The sequence below is a fragment of the Aplidium turbinatum genome, chromosome 1, assembly GCF_918807975.1.
Source record: "Aplidium turbinatum chromosome 1, kaAplTurb1.1, whole genome shotgun sequence".
In the NCBI taxonomy this organism is placed as follows: Eukaryota; Metazoa; Chordata; class Ascidiacea; order Aplousobranchia; family Polyclinidae; genus Aplidium; species Aplidium turbinatum.
This window is the reverse complement of record NC_137472.1, coordinates 10,690,497-10,709,901: the sequence shown is the minus strand read 5'-3', so window position 1 is coordinate 10,709,901 and position 19,405 is coordinate 10,690,497. Positions and strand designations below refer to the sequence as shown.

The 19,405-nt window shown below is 37.8% G+C and overlaps 1 protein-coding gene across 1 annotated transcript; it reads left to right on the top strand.

The window, feature by feature from the left end:
* The first annotated feature begins 214 nt into the window (after nucleotides 1–214).
* Nucleotides 215–11,005, top strand: LOC145770343 (tectonic-3-like). Its single transcript, XM_082581956.1, has 2 exons — nucleotides 215–322; nucleotides 6,040–11,005. Exon 2 carries the CDS (start codon nucleotides 6,104–6,106, stop codon nucleotides 7,862–7,864), a length of 1,761 nt encoding a protein of 586 aa, XP_082438082.1. The 5' UTR covers nucleotides 215–322; nucleotides 6,040–6,103; the 3' UTR covers nucleotides 7,865–11,005.
* The last annotated feature ends 8,400 nt before the right edge of the window (nucleotides 11,006–19,405 follow it).

Genomic DNA, 19,405 nt, shown 5'->3' with positions numbered 1-19,405 from the left:
TTAAAATTGAACAGTTTTAGATGGTGATGGCAGATGTACGACAGTGACAGCTGTAATAAGCTAAGCAGATAGCCTACTAGGTGTCGAACAGTAGTTCTTGAAAGATTAAATGTACAAAAGTGGTATCTATTACACAAGGATGCCAGATTGGTTTTTCACCCAAATCTGGGTTTTTTTGACCACATCTGGGTTTAAAGTTTTTTTTTCAAATTTAGGTACCGCTAAATCTAGGTTTTTTAACTTTGTACAGAGCTTGCACAGTAGCCTATTAAGGCACTGGGATCCTCGGTAAATGGCCACACTGCAACACAAAAATGATAAGGTAATGTTTTTTGCATCAGTTACTGTAGTCATCATTTATTACGCTTCTCAGGGGTATTGGTATTAGGCTGCTTAAGCTGTAAGACTCAAATACGAAGTTAGTGTAGACCTAATGTTATAAACTTAACTGAACTCTTCTACAGTACCGGTATTCTTACAAAAATGAGTAATAAAAATGAAATCATTCAAAAAGGACTGACTAAAAGTTCCTGAATTCAAAGGTTGGTTGCAAATGAAAGAAGATGCTTCAAATGAAAACAACAGTTATTGTAAATGTTGCAAAGCCATACTGAAAAATGCTAATATATAAATCAATATTGTTAACTCATAGCAAGACTGAAAAGCCCACACAAAACTACAGTGCTGCAAAGTCTCATTTTTAAATTTGAAAATCAATACCTTTTTAACACAAAATTTAGCTACGCAGTCAGATCAGATTGTCAAAGCAGAAGCATTGCTTGCTGGTTATTTTTCTGAGCATCATGTACCATTCACTCACATTAATCTTGTTGATGTTTGCATTTCCTGATAATGCGATTGCAAAAAAAATAGACATGAAACGCACCAAGCTTTGATATACTGTCCAAGATGGTTTATCTTACCATAAAAAGTTGGCTATTGATGATATACGTATGTCGAAATCAAAAGTTTTCCATAATCATTGATGAAAGCACTGACATTTCTGTTACTCAAGTTTTGATAATTGTAGTATGATAGCCTACTTTGACCAAAATAAAATGGATGTTGTTGATGTTGATATACAAATTACAATCATACATCTAGTCAGTTTTAGAAATTTTGGTTAAACACACACTGAACCTTGCTAGCTAGACGCTTACCATGAAGGCAATTTTGAGCCAAAATCTTTGCTGTGAGCCCATATAGGCCTACCAAGCTCTTGTTTTTGTGAATACTTATATTTCATATTAATTATTAACTACCGTACCAACATAAGCATACTATATATATTGTATAATTATATATACCTGTTACCATAGGCGTCGATTTTTTCTTTTTTCTAGATTTTTTCTAGACTGCGTTTAGCGTCGCTGGAGCAATTAAGCTTTAATAGGTTTGATGTTTGCTTTCTTGCACCTTGCGATCTTATGAGCGCTGCTAAACTAAACAAACTTCTTTTATGTTTTCCTTTGCGACCTAAAAAGGGCGTGACTCGTGACCAGTTATCTTTAAAGTGGCGCCTTTGAATTTGCCGCAAAATGTTCAGACAGGTGACTACAGTAACCATCAGGGTTACAACACCATCAGGGTTAAGACGCATCCACTGGAATTTGGAAAAAAGCTTTCTTTGCAACATACGACCTTCCCGAGCCGGAAGCTGATCCGGCAGCATGCTAACGTCAAATGGAGCAGGTGGAGATCCATGGCTCATGCTGCCTTCTACAACTACTCAGGGATGGAGGAACCACGTGGGCCTGGGCCCACCTACTTTATTTTCTGGGTGGGCCTGGCCCACCCACTTTTGAAAGCCAAATATTTTTGAAAAGGTAGCGAAAGATTTGACCAAGATCACCTGCAGATTTTGTGATAGCCTATAGAGAAAGTAATTTTAGTTGCAGCAATAAGGGTAGATGGGGATATTGATGTTAATTCTCTCGAAAACGAACTCAAGCTGTTAAAATACTGTAGGCTACATAAAACATTCACTTAAATCTATCAAAACTGATACAGTTTTACCTGAAAATCCCCATGTTTGTTTAATGCTACTGCAAAAAGGTCTTTTTCGTGCCACATAGCCTACTGGTGAAAAATTACTTAAAAAGCAGAAAAACCCAAGAGCACTTGAACCATAGGATGAACAGTTGAACACATTCACAAAAACTTGATCGATCAGATTGATCTCACCTCAATTGGCCAAGAATTTATTGCTTTCAATGATCATATTATTAATATTTTAAGGAAAAAATTTCAAGCGTACCAACAGTGGCAGTCACCTATATAGTGACAGTTGAAGAAACCTTGTTGTTGTTTGATACCAGTAGGCCTATTATATTTGTATATTGGTGGTGCAGCTGTTGTGTAGTGTATACACATAATACTGCAGGCTGTTACTCCCGGATAACTTTGCTAACTGTTAAATATGTGTATATAGGCTACCAGTACCCGGAATGGTCTGATTCGGTGAGTCCGATTCGGTGAGTCCGATTCGGTGAGTTCCCTATTCGGTGAGAGCCTTTTTCGGTGAGAGCCCTATTCGGTGAGCTTTTTTTTTAAATTATTGCGCGCCGTAGCCTAATTATCATTGCCGTTATAGGGGTTAGGGGATAGGGTTTGGGGGTTTTTTGGGGTTTGGGGTTTTTTTGGGGGTTGGGGTTTTTTTGGGGTTTGGGGATTTTTTGGGGTTTGGGGTTTTTTGGGGTTTGGGGATTTTTAGGGTTTGGGGTTTTTTTGGGGTTTGGGTTTTTTTTGGGGTTTGGGGTTTTTTTGGGGTTTGGGGTTTTTTTGGGGTTTTGGGTTTTTTTGGGGTTTTGGGCTTTGAGGTTAGGGGGTTTGGGGTTAGGGGTTTTAATTAGGCTACGGTACCCGATAATTTTCAAAAAAAAATTCAAAAAAATTACCGAATAGGGCTCTCACCGAAAAAGGCTCTCACTGAAAAAGGCTCTCACCGAATCGGGTTCACCGAATAGTAGCAGACCCACCAGTACCGGTACTCCTGGTATTGAAACTTTGTGGCAATTAGCTGTGCATTGTTGATGCCAGTATTATATTTGCATATTGGTACTGATGCTGCGGCATATATGCGCACAGCCATCCTGCAGATTATTTATCCCAGGTGGTATTATAACTGTGTCATATTGTTTCTTTTTTATTTGTGTGTTCATCGCCATATTTTGTACAGCACTATTAAGCATAGAGAAATAAAACATGGTAACCTAAGCGGGTTTAACATACTTTATTACACACAAAAAATATAACATAATCAAAATAAACTCAAACGTTTTCGACACATATGTGTGTCTTCATCAGAAATTAAATCTGCTATATATAATACATAAAATGAAAAATTGGAAGATAAATTTGACTTTACACTGTAACTGTAACGACACTCTGAACTGAAAAGCACGAACTGAACAAATGATACAAGAATGATTACTAGTAGCCTAAATTATGCGGTGGGAAACAGATCACATAAGGTGTAGACTACAGGCATTGGACAAACAATTAGAACACACACGAAAGGAACGATGAGCCACAGTCGAATAACTGCCGATTGAGAGATGGATTGTTCCGTTTGATTCTTAAGGCTTCCATGATCTTAGTCTGAAAATCAGATCTGCCTCGAGAGATGATTTTTAATTGGCCGATTGAGACATTGTCAGTGCATGTTTCACAAGAGGCGATGTGCTCTTTAATTACACTTTTAGTTGGTAGGTTTGGGTTTAAGTGCTCTCCGGCCCGTGTCAATCAATGTGTGGTTGACATACCAATGTACGGTATGTCATATGTGTTGTTTCCTGATGAGGACACACGTACGCGTCGAAAACGTGTGAGTAATTTTAAATATGTTATATTGTTGTGTGTGTAATAAAGTATGTTAAACCCGCTAAGATTACTATGTCTTATTTCTGTATGGTTTAAGGGGGGTCTGGGGGCTTCGCCCCCAGAAGTTGGGTTGACTTTGACTGCTGTGCCTCTGGGCCCACCTACTTTTAAAATGGTTCCTCCATCCCTGCAACTACCGGTGCATTGCCTGAGGCATTGACTTTACCACAGTCCATCCTTGAACCACTGCTTTCTTCATCAATGTCACCTTTACGTTCATTCGTGCTGGACGTGGCTTCTTCAGCGTTATCATCTCGACGCCTTTTGGAAGCTGGTTTTAAGAATGCGCGAATAGATGTTTGACTTTGCTTCATGTTTAACTTTTAAATAATGAAATGACAACATCGCTCGGTGCCCCAATTTATATATTCCCAGCAACAAGTTTGTGAGGAAAGATTTGTAAAAAGCGATTGTTTCAGTACGTTTTTAGTTTGTATCGGTTATTTTATTGTCATGTTCATTATGATGTCATATTCATATTCCCTTACGTTGACCCAGAACTGAAGTTTGATTGTGACGTAACGAAAGTGAGACCATTCGTAGAAAAGATCAAACGTGGTTTTCTCTCACCAGGAATTGCCAACGTGTGGCAGTTGCCGTAGCAGCAACAATGCAGTGAGTACCGCCTTTTTTCAACCCAGCGTTGTTGCGAAATTGCTTTGTTCTGTTGAATATCTAGCGAGAGACATAGCAGGACGTCGCCCAGACTTCAGCAACACTAAGTGATCATTTTGGCATTGCTGCAAGCTTAATTCTATTTACTTGTGCTATCGTTATATGTATTTTGGCCTCCAAGCACGCAGATTTGGCCGCCGAGAAGGAGCTCTCGGTAGGCCACGATGGCTGCCGGAAAAAAACACGAGTTTTAAGGCCTGTTATTCACACCAAAACAGCCTGCTGATTGATTGTGGAATCTTTATCGGACTGATGGTCTGGGCTACAAATTTAAAAACCTTAAAAAAAAGCATTATATATATACCGTATATAGATGAATTTTATCAATGATTATTGGCTTAATATTGATAGTTTGTTTTACAAATTTTTTGGATTGAACAGTGTTGCTACTACTGTATTATTATAAAAACTATGATTATCATACTTTTTATTTGTTTTGCTTTATCCAAATCTGTTAGCAATTAATAGTTGCTGGTTTTGTATGTGTGTTTTTTTCTTATATGGCTTAGTATGCTTAATATTTTCTCTTGATTGTTGCTACAGCCTACAATTGGTTTTACAATTTTTATTGAATGTCAGTCTCTATTTAGTTTACTTTAAACATGATTTGCCGATGCTTGAAATTTGTCACATTAAAAACATAAAAAGTGAAGTTTAGTTAACTTTATTTGTGTTCATGATACTTGTATTATACTATTCGCATGACAAACAACACAAACAAATTTCTCACTTCACAGAACTTTGTTCAATTGTATAACAAACAATTCATTCTTGACATATACCGTTGAAACTTTTTTTTCTACTTTTAAAATTTGTACGCTACATATAATTTTTGTTTGGAAGTTGGATTTCATTTTGCATAACATGGTCCTGTGGTTTGCCATGCTAGACAGGTACTCACTACCTGACCTAGCCCCCTGAAAAAGGCAGTCGTGTCTGATTGATGAAACATTAGAATAAAACAGATTATCACTTTATACATTTTGTGATAGTTCAGCTTAGTTTGCACCAGAAGAATGTATATATATAATATATATCATGCTATTTAATTTGTTCTTGTGTTTAATATGGTGACTTAGTGCTCTTTGTAATGAGTTTTTTCAATTTGTAAAATCAATGTATATATAACCCTATTGGACGCACAGGACTTTAAAAAAATATCTGAGAGTTTTGCAGTTAGCAGAGGTGGGCAGTAGTGTGCTACTTTTTGGTAGTGATAGCAGCGCCACATTTTTGCTAAAGTAGCGAGTGCAATTGCAATGCTACTTTTTTCTAAAGATAGCAGACAGATGAGACATTAATTTGTTTCAGTCTTTCCACTTTCCATTACTTTCTAATTCAAAGTATAAACAAGTGAATCTTTTTTTGAGATTTTCAAAATAACAGATGTCCTCTAGTTGTTAGAATATTATTAAGAGCTTGTTTTGATGAAGAAAATAATAAGCTCTGCTGTACACATAAATTGAATTTTTTATATTGCAGACTTCCAGACCTTTAATGACTTCCTTGTAGAAAATGTCATAGAAATACACAAACCAATATTCAAATGTGGCTAGTCACAATTCAGCTTTGTTTTCTTTTGGTTTTCTTTGGACTTTTTACTGTTGATGGACAAACATGCAATTGCAATTTGGTGCAAGAATTGTGTGAATCAAATTGCTGCTGTGATACAGCTGATTGTTCACCTAATGATACCCTCACCTTCAAAACTTGCCTACCAACACCAACTAATCCAACAAGTTTTTTATGTTCGTCTGATCAAACAGTTTTTGTCAACAATATAGCAGTGACAACAAACGTTAAATCAAACAGTTTATTTTGTATTGAGACAGATAATTTTGCCCAAAGAAACTTATACACAGACTCAGTATGTGTTTCAGATAACACATGCTTTACTTTGTTGGGATCTACATACACGTTTGCTTCATCAGCAATCAGCAGCAACTCTGTCCCTTCAGCCACACTGTATAGGACAGGTGATACAATGTTTGTTCAATATAGCAGTGGTGCACAGAACATTTTTACCATCCCAGAAAAGGGAATTAGCACTTCTTGTCAAGATAATGTTCCTGTAACTTTTTACACAAACCGAATATCTACATGCACAAGGATTTTAAATAGCATTGCTTCAGCTTGCACATCAACAGAAAGTTTGAACTATGAAACATATATTAAAAGTTTTCAACTGTATCCTGCTCCTCCAAGCAACTCCTCAAGCTTAGGTCTTCTCAATATTACAATCGCTTCCTGTAAAATTGATGGAGTAGAGTCTGGATCAAGTTGTGCGAGTCCTGTGGTTAGTGGAACTACTTGCGAAAATGTTGTAAACGATGTGTCATATCTCATCACCACTGATAGTTTGAATGGCATTATTGCTGCAACAGTTTCATTTAATCTTAGACAAATAACTGCCACTGATTTGCCACTGTCCCAGACATTTTCTGTTAATTTTCAAGAGTCTCAACCTGACAATTCGAGCGAGCAGGTATTGCAGAAAAGTGGCAATCCTGGTTATTTAGTTGGGAAGCCACTCAATACAGCAGCACGAGAGCGAGGAGATGCCACCATCTCATCTTTAAGTGTCTCTCAAAATAGTATTCCTGGATCAGAGATATCTTTGGTCAATCCAGATTCAAGTGGATTATGCAGTGGTAGTTGGTCACAAACTCGCCTGCCTATCTTATTTGGTAATGACGTAAGAGCAGGTTGTCTCATGCCTGTCGACAGTTCAGATTGTTCTGCATTGCAAGAGCAGATAAAGTTTGTTTTAGACGGTACCACATTCTCCGCTTTCAACAACACAGCTGATGTGTTTGTTGGAACGTTTGGAGATTCCTCCATTCATAGCTTAGCTACATTAACTGCTCCTTCTGATTGGATTCAAGTTATTCGCGGTGTCTATTCAGCCACTCCAGCAAACGGGATATCCGGGTGTTCCGGAATGGTATTAAGCTCACGGTATGAAATTCTCTATGGAAACAGTGGATCTATAAGCAATCCTCAAGCCAAAATTTTAGGCGTACGGTACAGCTATGGAGATCCTCAATTTATCCGCTTCCAATGTTTACGAGGATCCTGTAGTAACATAGCCAGCACACAGAACGTGGAAATTTATACTTCAGTTAATTTTATTGACATTTCCCAAACTCCTGCTTCTACTGAGCGACAAAGACCACGAGTAATAGCCAACCTGCCAAATGACTTTTTCTTTCCATTAAAAGGATCTGGAAACTTTCTTTCACCAAAGATAGCAACACTATCTTGCTGGATGTTATTATTTGCTTACCTGTCGTTTGGTGTGCGGTAGTATTTGTGATGTTTCAATTTACCACTTCGATGTGTTATAACTTCGACGTCATTGTGAAACGTGAGCAAAACTTGTCTCGATTAAAAAGATACCTACGGTACACGAAATCATGTTAAAAATGAATACTGTATGCTTGATAGCCTAATTTATTAATTATTTTGAATATATATATTTTTTTAAATTTTAAGCAGATTATAGTCGTCAGACACTGTTTCAATTTAAAGTGTTGACATATTTTTCATCCCCAAAGTAAAGGTATATTTTGCATTATTAAGAAAAGTTATCTTCTGAAACTGATTGCAAAAGAGTTTCCCTTTCAAGACAAAAAAATCACTTTTATTTCAATTTTAGTAAGAATAGCCTAGTCTAAACTAAAGCGTCTTTTCGTGTTTTTCTGTTTATTTTAGTTTATTAAGATTAGGCTACAGTTTTGCTCAGTATATCATTGTTAGCCTCTTTCAGATTGCGCAAAATTGGTTTCTTTGTTTATTGAATTATTTTTGTATAAGCTTGCATTGTTCATGCGTAAAAACCGTACCCTACGAAAATAGATGGTCTAGAGCAGTGGTTCTCAACGGGGGCGGTACCGCCCCCCGGGGGGCGTTTTGATTTTGCAGGGGGGCGATATGATTATTTCAGCTTATAGGGGGCGTTTTGATTACTAGGGGGCATTCTGGTTTAACCCATCTACCGACCAGCGTAACGATTTTGTCACATCATTGTCTCGATAAAATGTACTCTACTGTAGGCTACATCCTCGCACCATAGCCAAACAATTTCTCTTACACCATCGTCGTATTGATTGACCAACCGTTTTGTTTACAAACGCTATCTATTTAAAATTTAAATTCATTATTTTTCAGTGTATCACAAAATCTGGTGAGTTCCATTATGACGTAACGACTACTACCAGTATACTGTTTTCATGCTCGCAAATATAGGCTATATTTGCATTTCGTAACTAATCATTTTTGTTGGAGAGCGATAAAGTTTCGCCAGTTTATAAAGGGGGCGTTAGGTCAAAAAAGGTTGAGAAACACTGGTCTAGAGTTAGACAGTAGACACCGTGCACAAGCCTTCAAAACTGAAGGCTGGAGTCGATTGCAGATAAGCATGTTACTTGGGTTTTACAGTATATACCTAAACTGTTTTTTCAAATGTTTTTATACAATTGTTTCATTGTTCAAGTGTTTTGTTTGTCATAAGAAGCTATAACACGAGAAAATTATTTATACGTTTGAAATATGAATAGAATTCTCTATATTATATAGATTCAATAGTTTTTTCTGTTGGTGAGTATCACTTTATCAACAATCAATTTTCTAAAATGTAGATTGTAAAATGAAATACAGTAACTAAAGAGTGCTCAGTGGTTATCGCTGCATAGTCGAGTGGTGAGAACACTGGAACGGCAATCGAAAGGGCGCCGGTTCGACACCGCTCAAGAGTCTGTGGCAGGACACTTAACGGCATGCCTGAAGGTGGACACGAAGATTGGCTTCCTTGCCTTCCCGTCCACTTAATCTAAATCTTCGGCTCTGGTGCTGGTAGCCCTGGGTTCGATTCCAGGTCGGGCAGGGATTCATAGTATGAATCATTCATAGTATGAATCCCTGAGGTCGGGTCATACAAAAGACTTTACAAAGGGTACCGATTGTGGTCTTTCTTGCATAAACCAGTGAGGAATCGGGTAATAATCTGGTGACATATCACTCTCTTCCAATCTGCCTTGAGCCCCCATGGAAGCAGTAGGGCTCATAAAATCACATGGAACCATGTCAAGTAACTCATGTTGATGCGCAATCTGCTGCAAGCTTAGATAGCGAATGATTAATTATACTAAATAATGAAACAATTGATCACTGAAAACACCTGGAGTAGCGTTTTACGCAAATGTTGCTAGGAGCCAAGTGAAGTTTTATTTTCAGCCTTATCCTAAGTATATACCGTATATAAAGTTTTAAACTTCAGCCTTTAGTTCTGAAATCTTGTGCACGGTGGCTGGGGCATCTATTTTTCTAGGCCACGGTTAAAACTGAACTGCAAACCAATCTTGACAAGCTGAACTTCTGCTTCAGAAAACACTTTAAAAAAACTAAACTATCCTATAGTATTTTCATCTTGGGCATTAACAGATTGGTTTGTTCTATTAGCACAAGAGTAACACAGATTGGTCGTGAAAACGGTTGCTAAGCCGTGGTTTCATCTAGTGATGTACCGGAGGCAGGATGTTAGAGAATATCAACTCTTCCCTTTGTTTATATCCACCTCATTATCCGTCTAATCAATATTTTAACTTAGCGGTTGTTGGCAGTAACGTTGGTAGGGAGGTCGAGAGAGTACTTTAGGACCCCGGATAATTTTAAGCGTCCGTAGCCATTCCAAGGAGCCCGGGAACTTGAATAAATCAACTCGTAACTTATTTGCTGGATATGGACGATGATGCGTTTTTATATAGAAGTACCGGAATTTGGGGCCTTAGTGTCTCATTGGTAATGACCCTCTCAATGGACCTGGTTGTTGGTACACCATCAAGCAGTGAAGCGATAACCAGGCACTCTTAAAGAAGGTGCATTATGGCAATGCTTACGGTCCTTTAAACGGGTTCATTTAGGAGTAAACATTTGGGAAGATTTCTAATGTAGCTATGTTTTCTATCCACCTGATGTAGTAGGCCTATTGTTTTTAAGATATTGAAGATTTTTTATTGACTTCTTTAAACCTATTTTCAATCTTACATATACGTTTAAGACCAATGTTACAGCCAACATGTGTAATTGTGTATTCTTGCATCACCACAATAATACATAAAGTTAGATTTATCCAAAGTCATGAAAGTGACCACAGCCACAAAGACAGTTTGCACACACACCTCCGGAGTTTGACCTGAGCCGAAGGTTGTTCCATCACTTGTTTCATCTTTGAGACTCTGTTTTTTTTCTCTAGATGGGGCAAGCGAACTACATTTGCTTGCGCTTTGCAGGTTGTTATTTGATTCAAAAGGATAAAGATTCAAAAATCAACCAACCAAAACCGATTCAAAACGCATTCCATAAAGTTTTTGTGTCCAGTAAAACACCTATTCTCACGTTCTAGTGTCTTTGTTGTTATTTTATTTGAATAAAAGTATATATGCTTTATTTTTAATGATTTCTGTTTGTTTGTCTTCAGTTTTAACCAGAGCTGTGGAGTCGGAGGCATTTTAGCGCATTCGGAGTCGTCAAAAAAGGCTCTGGCTTAATTGATACAAAACGATGAGCTATATAATTTTTTTGCAATAGATTGATTGGGTTGGCCTTAAATCTTTATCCTCGGACTGACAAAGCCTTGATAAGTTATTCCTGGTAGTTTTGCATACTTGTTTAGGCTTTTGACGCAGGGCCGGTCACCGAGATTGACAGAGTAATTGTTGAAATGTTGTTGCCGGGAAGTTATTCAGTCCACTAGGTGCCGCTGAATGAAAAGCAGTTCTGAAATGCGTTGCTCGAGCGCATACCCCGAGAGCCCAACCAGCACCGCATGATCTTGAGTCGTGCGCTTATCCACTAAGCTAACGAGTGGAGAAGTTTCGCTTTTAGCTAGGGGTACCATATTTTTATCGCCCAAAAAGGGGACAAGTTTCACCAGAGAGTAAAATACAAGTAGAATGTTACGAATAAAATAATGAAGAATCGTTTTTACATCTTTTTGGATAATTATAGACATACCGGTATGGAGCAAAAGTTACAGCAAAAAAACAAGACAAATTTATTTGTTTCTCCCTAACGGATTTGTAAATGGTGAAAATGATTTGTAAATGCAAAATAAAAATGTGATAAATTAGGCAGTATCTGCAGGTAGCCATGTCTAAACTTTTTTCAGGAAAAAAAATCAGCTTCAATGAAATCATAAAAGTACGATAGCCTACTTGCACGGAACATGATTGAAGTTGTACACAGTCGTTAATGAAATGCTAAAAAACGGACTCAACTAAAAGGCTGTTTCCTTCCTTGTAGGCCACCATTGTGATTGCATTAGCCTACAGATAAAATTTATTCTACATATGCACCTTTTTAAGTTGCAAGTATCCAACTATCCATGCCATGATTCATTTTGCAGTAGGCTATATCTGTTATGCACAGTGCACTTTGGATATACTTTTCGATTCGCTTCATTTTACAAATTAGCCAAACTGTTAAGTTGGTAATAAGTCGGCAGCAGTGGCCGAGTGGTTAGCGCGTTGGGCTCGCAGTCGAGAGCCTGCATGTTCGACTCCAGCCACCCGCACTTGCTGTTGTTTCTCTGGGCAAGAAACTTTACGATAATTGCCTCTACCCAGTGATCGATTTCGAGTAATGGGTAGTACTAAAGTTAAGCCATAAGTAGAGTAGACAACCGGAAACAGACATTGCAGTCGGCTGCAGCGTGGGTCAGGTGTACGTCAAAAGGCGTACACCGATGCATAGCGCTCAAGTCCGCTTTCCCGCAATGCAGGATAAAGATAATAAAACAAACAAACAAAAACAAAAGCAACGTCTACAAGCGCTGAATCAACATATAAAATAGATCTGGGTAAAACAATATGTGTTTGTAAAAGTGTAAGGACCTTAAAATGTAAATATGGCAAACTCAAAGGCAAAAAGGTAAATATGGCACCACTAATTCCGGTCATCATTCCGGCTAAGAACACGTGTTTTTTTTTGGGTTTATGAACCAAGTTTATGGGAGAAAATGTTGTATGAGCCGTTTTTTCCTTTTTTAAAAATCGTGGCGTCGGTCTGACTATTTGTGTGACTCAAAGCATAATTCGTTTGCAAAGAACATATTTCTTGAGACGTTTAAACTGAAAAGTGTTCTGTGCTCATTAATTCTCTAGTTAAGATCACGTTTTGTCTGTAGAACGTAAGCTAAATCATAGCCTAGTCATGACAAGGAACTTGATGGATCAAATTAGAACAAACCAGATTGGTAAGTTGTAGCCTACTGAAGATTGCAGACATTGGCGAGTTTGCATAAATTGTAAGTTTGCTACTGTAGACAGGGCCGGATTTAGCTGATGGGGGGCCCGGGGCACTTTTAGATCGGGAGGCACCCCGTGCAAAACAATTTTTTGCGCCCACGGCGCAAAAAACAACTTTACGTCTACAGTAGCACTAATCCAGCACTGCACTGTCAGCACAGCATTTTGCAGAAACTTCAAAGGCTGAAAGAAAAAAAAAAAATAGTCTAACACAAAATCACATTTTTTCCACGTCGGGGCGTCCTTCAAAATGGGGGCTCGGGGCACCTGAACTCTCTGCCCCCTAAATCCGGGCCTGACTGTAGGCTATTTGGAATATCTGATCAAACCAGAAGCTTTACTATTTTCCATAAGGTCTTATCTTATACGGACAAAGGGTAGCCTACTTATCAAGTGTCAAATTAGGGTTTCACTTCCACAGCGATCAAAATTTCCATCAATAATTTTTCAAATTTCGTTTGTCCAAATCGTGTTGGTCAGAGTTATTATCGTAGCCTATCGTACTTTTTTCAAAAGCACTTACAACACCGGACATTGCAACACCTCACCGCACGCAAGCTAAAATAACATTTTTTTTTGTCTTTTAATTAAATCCTTGCTTAAATCTGCCTAAATCAGTGGTTCTTAACCAGGGTTCGATCGAACCCCTGGGGTTCGACGAAGCTGTTTCAGGGGTTCGGCGCGAACGTCCTCTGAAACATTATCACACGTACGGCCTACTGAATGGCATATCAGCGAATATTTTTGGTAAATATTGTCCAGCCGAAACTTGATTGCGGCTTACGTGATGGTTTATAAACATCTGTGTGTTTGAGTGATAAAAGTGTAAGCCTAATGACAACTGAAGAGCAAATGAGTGATTTTCAGAGGAAATTGCAGTTGTGGCAGCAGCAATTGGAAAATAACAATTTCGCTAACTTTCCACGTCTGAACGAGGTAGTAAGTAGGCTATAGTAGTTCCGATACAGCAATTGATGGCGATGTTGAAGTTCAGAGGCTTAAGCAGGTATTCACTGAGCATTTGCAGAAGTTGCAAAATTCATTTCAAAACTACTTTCCTGAACAAACGCAAATACGCAATATCCAGCATGGATACGTCAACCATTTGCTTACGATACTACAACAGCAGATATAAACAGTCCATACTTGGATGAAATTAGTCAAGTCACAGCTTCGAGAAAGCGAGGTGCAAAAAAGAAACTTCAACAGTACACAACAAATCTTCAAATGTTTTAGTGCTAACAAAAAAAACGAAACCGGCTTGCATGCGAAAATGACATGAGAATTGCTATTGCCGAGACAAAGCCTCGAATCTCACTATTGGTCTCAGAAAAACAACAGAAGTCTCATTGATACAGTAATGTATTAGCGGATTAGCCTACTATTAAATGTGGTAGATTTTTGTTTTTGTGACTCAGCGGAAATTTGGGGTTCAACGAAAGCTTGCAGATCAGCGTAAGGGTTCGGCAGGTTCGTAAAGGTTAAGAACCACTGGCTTAAATGAATATTCCACACAAATATTTGAAACTTTTTGCCATTGCGGCAATCGGTGGGAAAGAGTTCGAGATAGGTTTCTCAGTACTTTGTTATGAAAACTGTCTTCTAAATTGTATATTTAAGTGTTTTTTGAAAATCTCTGCTTCTCTTTTAGCTTTGAACATTGGTGGACAATGGATCACTATCTTCCAAAAGATGAGCTTTCTACATATCTTAGTTTTTCTTTTAATTATAGACTTTCTTAGGTAGCTGGTTTGAGCCAAAACGGACAATGGATGATTGAGGCAAAACGAACATATCGCTATCACTTACAACACAGCCTAAAAAAAGGGAAAGTTTTTTGGCTTGAAAACTGTTTTCAAACAGATAGCTAGTTTGTTTGGGAGACCTGAAACAGTAAAGATGCATTTGTCATACACTGTTTCACAAACAGTTAGTTTCATTCTATTTGAATAAGACTAGGCTACTGAAAAAGCTGGCTTAAAGGCGGCGAAAGCGTTCTTTAAAATAACTTTACTGGTCACCAAACCTGACTGTTTTTATTCATGGATATTCATTCAACTTCCCGATTCAAGTTTACAAAAAATCGCTTGATCTTGACAAATAATTACAATTAACAAAATAGACTTTAAGGCAAAGCGATCACATATTATGTCCATTCTGCCCCGATGGGGCAAAACAAACACACAGAATAAAAATCATTTTTTGTAAATAAGTAAAAAAAATAAAAACACTTTAATTTTCATACTCTGGGTAGTTGTTGTTAAGTGACATGTTAATTCGAAAAAACGCAATAGGTCCAGGATATCTGATTTGTTTTCTCAAATAGAGCACTTTAAAGTTAACATGTCCGTTTTCCCCGCCTTCCCTATTTTATGGGTTGATTTTCAAGTTCCTTCTTACCCAGTTATTCTACATACCTTTTTGTAGGCGTATTGCAGCATTTTGTATGGGATACAGGCTTCTGTTGTAGTCACTATTTATGTTTCTACTTATGAGATTTGTACGCGTTTTCTAATGGAAATAGGACTATAATTGTGAGTTAGAATTTATTCAATTATTCTTTACTGCAGAAGTTTGTCTAAAATACGGATTTAATTAACCGTTTACGCACCAACGTTCCCATTATAGGAACATGAGATTAAAGTCAGCACGTAGCCTACAGTTGTTATATAAAAATCGTATTCTAATTTTTTTCTTTTTGTATGTTGTTGCTGAAAGAATGATATTTCAAATGTATGCGTTATAATTTTTGTAAACATCATAGGCTACTTTTTAAGAGCACTAATTTTACCAAAATATTGACTTTTTATTTATCGAGAACAAGCTTTTCCCAAGTAGCCTATAGGCTACTGTACACCTACAAACTTTTTTAGGAACTTTCTTTTTCATTTTGTAGCATTACAACTAGGGGAGACCGGGGCAAGTTGTGCAACGGGGCAAGTTGTGCAAGTCCCCGTTTGAAAGGAAATAAAGAGCGTAATGAATCTTTCATGCCATTATTATATTTTACCTATAATGCTTTTGAAGCACGTGAATTGCAGTTATCAGTTTTTTGGGCAGGTTAGGCTTGATCAACGATATAAGGTGTTTAGGTCTTAGGATCTAAATTCGGATGCAAACGAAATTTTGATTTTTTGGATGCACAATAGAACTAGTCAAACTTTAGCAGTAGGGGTCAGTAGACATGTGATGTAGTTGTATTTTCGCAAGTAAAATTTTTTTGTACATTTGTTTGTTTTCTTGAAATTTTTTGTTCTTTAAAAAAAGTGTGAATTGGGCAAGTTGTGCAATTGATGACGGGGCAAGTTGTGCAACTGTAATATGAGCGTAATATGTTGCTCAACTTACCCCTGGCACTAGTGTTGCTCAACTTACCCCATGGTGCTACACAGCTTGCCCACCATGGTGTTGCACAACTTGCCCCGGAAAAATAATCCGGGGCAAGTTGCGCAATCGTTACTTAAACTTGAATACAGTGCAAAATAATAAATAAAACCAACCAGTTTTTGTCTTAAAACTTGGCTTAATAGCATGTTTTTGAAATGCAATACTTGAGTCTTCGAAAAAGTTAGTAAAAAAAAAAAAAATTAGATTTAAAAAAAAACCTGCTTAACTTGCCCCGGTCTCCCCTAATAATCGTTTCACATATCATTTGTTTGCCAATTTTTAGATGCCTCTTTCTCACGATTGCATTTACTGTATGTTCCCAAAATGGGAACGTTGGCAACATCTGGTACCCAATAGCTACGGCTTTCTGACATAGGGACTATTGTTAGATAATTGCTATCCAGCTGCGTTTTGAAGAGCGCTCTTCAGCGATACTTCTAGCATGGTATTCCTGTGATCGCCCTCTAATCTGTATCTAACAGTGATAGGACCTGTATTTTTTAAAGTTTGCTGGAGATTAAGGACTGCAACTGCGTTTCAAAATGTATGATCGTGGGAAGTCTTTTCAGTAGACCTTTACACTCATATTAAGCAACCTGATTTCCAAATAAGTTGAACAGCCATTTCTAATTACGATGTATATAACCGCAGAATGGGTGGCGTAGATGTATGCGACAGGCTACTCTCCTCCTATTGACGACTTCGATCAATGAAGTGGTGGTGGAACTTTTTTGTTCACATTGTCAATTTATCAGTTGTGGCTGCTTTCCGCTTTTAAACCATGTGAATATAAGTCCTCTGAAAACCATCTCCAATTTAGGAGGGAGATCGCACTACCATTGGCAAAGATGGAAATACCAAGGCTTCGCCTAGGAGGACCAACTGCGCCTCCGAGTGCAACCATGAGATTTGATTCTGTAAATTATACTCACAAGGACGATGTGTAGTGTGCATGAAAAACACAAGATTGCAATGTCCAGAATGTGAAAAACGTATGCATAAGATATGCAGTGATGAATAGGCTACCTAATACTCCGACCACTCCGGTCTTTAACCGTACCTGTTACTGGCGTAGACCTTGTGGTCTCGCCTTCTGCTAATTTAGCAATTTCACATAGAAGCAGTGACGCTAGAAACCTGAGATTTCTTGACTTTTACTTTTTTTCTTGCGCCAACTTTTAATCACGATTATGTTGGTATCGGATAATTGTGAAGTTCACAATAAACCTTTTGTCACAGCCAGTTATGAAATGCCAGAAATTTGCTGATATTCAATAGCTTGATTGACAGTTTACTATTAGCGTGCGGTTTCATTTTGTGTTTGTCGGCGGCGTTAAAATTAAATTTTGTACCCAGGCAGCAAAAACGTCATTTTTACATTGATTCAATGTCGATTTTGCTGTCTGGGTAGGGAGTCGCGATCTGACGCAATATGAGTCATTCTTTGCTGGCAGACAATAATTAGAAAGGTAATTTGTTATTTGTGCAAATTGCTTTGTAGTGCAAAAAGTGCATGGAATACTGTTTGCACAGAAACGGAAAAAAAATTGATGAAAGTCTGTGTTCAACGCAAGAAGACTTTCAAAATTAAATGTGAACTGAGAAATTTGACCTAGAAATGGCGAAAATAGGTCAAAAACCGAGTCTTTATCACCTTTTCTACCTAAAATACACAATCACGAATATATTTTGTGAAATAAATTGATTGAAGTGATAGATAAGGCTTTTGACCAACGGTATACTTTTTCTCGTTGTTATTTGATATAAGCCGACGGAGTAATTAGCAATAAGAGAGACGTAGACCTGATGGTCTCGGCCAGTAACTCTTGCCGCCAAAAGGAAACAGTAACAAATACGGTTAAATGGAGGTTGGGGGTAAGCAGGGGCATGTTCCCTGTAGAAAAACATGCACCAAAAAATCTTAATGATAAATATAAATGAAATCCTAATACCATAAAAAATAAAGCAAATCACGCTTAGCATTGTAAACAGTCCTTGTAGATTTACTCAACATGTGTTTTGTTGTTGAAGTTTAGCTTCTTTACACCATTCCGCCAGTAAACAACTTTCGTACTACATTTTATTCGATGGAGTATTCTTTGCGAAAAATACTCTGTTTTTGACCTAACTTTAGATGCCAACGTTCCCATTTTGAGAACATGATAAAAAACAAAGAAACTGATAATAATTTCAAATTCCAAGCTGGTATTATTTTGACTGAAAGGCACAACATTTTAAAACATTGTATTGAAATGACTACATGAAGTTGTGGCCGCCAGTAAAGGTTTAACATAATCGTGAGTGTTTGTTTGTTTTTCATATATTTATCCTGCATTGCGGGAAAGCGGACTTGAGCGCTATGCATCGGTGTACGCCTTCCGACGTACACCTGACCCACGCTGCAGCCGACGGCAATGTCTGTTTCCAGTTGTCTACTTTACTTATGACATAAATTTGGTACTACCCATTACTCGAAATCGATCACTGGGGAGAGGCAATTATCGTGAAGTTTCTTGCCCAGAGAAACAACAGCAAGTGTGGTGGCTGGAGTCGAACATGCAGGCTCTCGACTGCGAGCCAACGCGCTAACCACTCGGCCACTGCTGTTATCATAAGACAAAGAAAAACTGCGCTATGCGTTTTAACGGATGTGACTTGAATGACGCAAATTCAGTCTTTGAAACATTGGGTAGGCGGCTAATATATTTGGCAAAGAATTGACCGAGTAGTTCGTTTTAACAAATAGGCCTAGTTGTCTTATAGTAAGCCAGGTTATAGTTGACAACATAATTTTGCAACACATTCAACTGCTCAAACGAACATGTTCATGAAATACCACGCTTTAACTTTGACTCTTAGGCTTAGTCTGTCAGTTGATGACAGCTATGGAGAGCTGGTGACTGTTTGCAGAACCTACAATCCTGATAAAGAGTCTGGACCACCGAAATGCGAGGGTGAAACGGTGACAACAGTTAAGTCAAGTAGTGAGAATAGTGTTAATAAGCCTCTCGATAAATGCAAGAAAGAACAAATACAACAAATTGCTACAGAGGTGGTTGACGGTAAGTTTCTGATTTTATTGTTTTGAAGTGTTAATTTTATCACACAATTAAAATTTTGCAGTATTAAATTTACTATTATGTTGTATTAGACAT

What these genes read in the sequence shown, in the direction of transcription:
- LOC145770343 (XM_082581956.1), top strand. Translation starts at nt 6,104, where the DNA reads ATGTGGCTAGTCACAATTCAGCTTTGTTTTCTTTTGGTTTTCTTTGGA.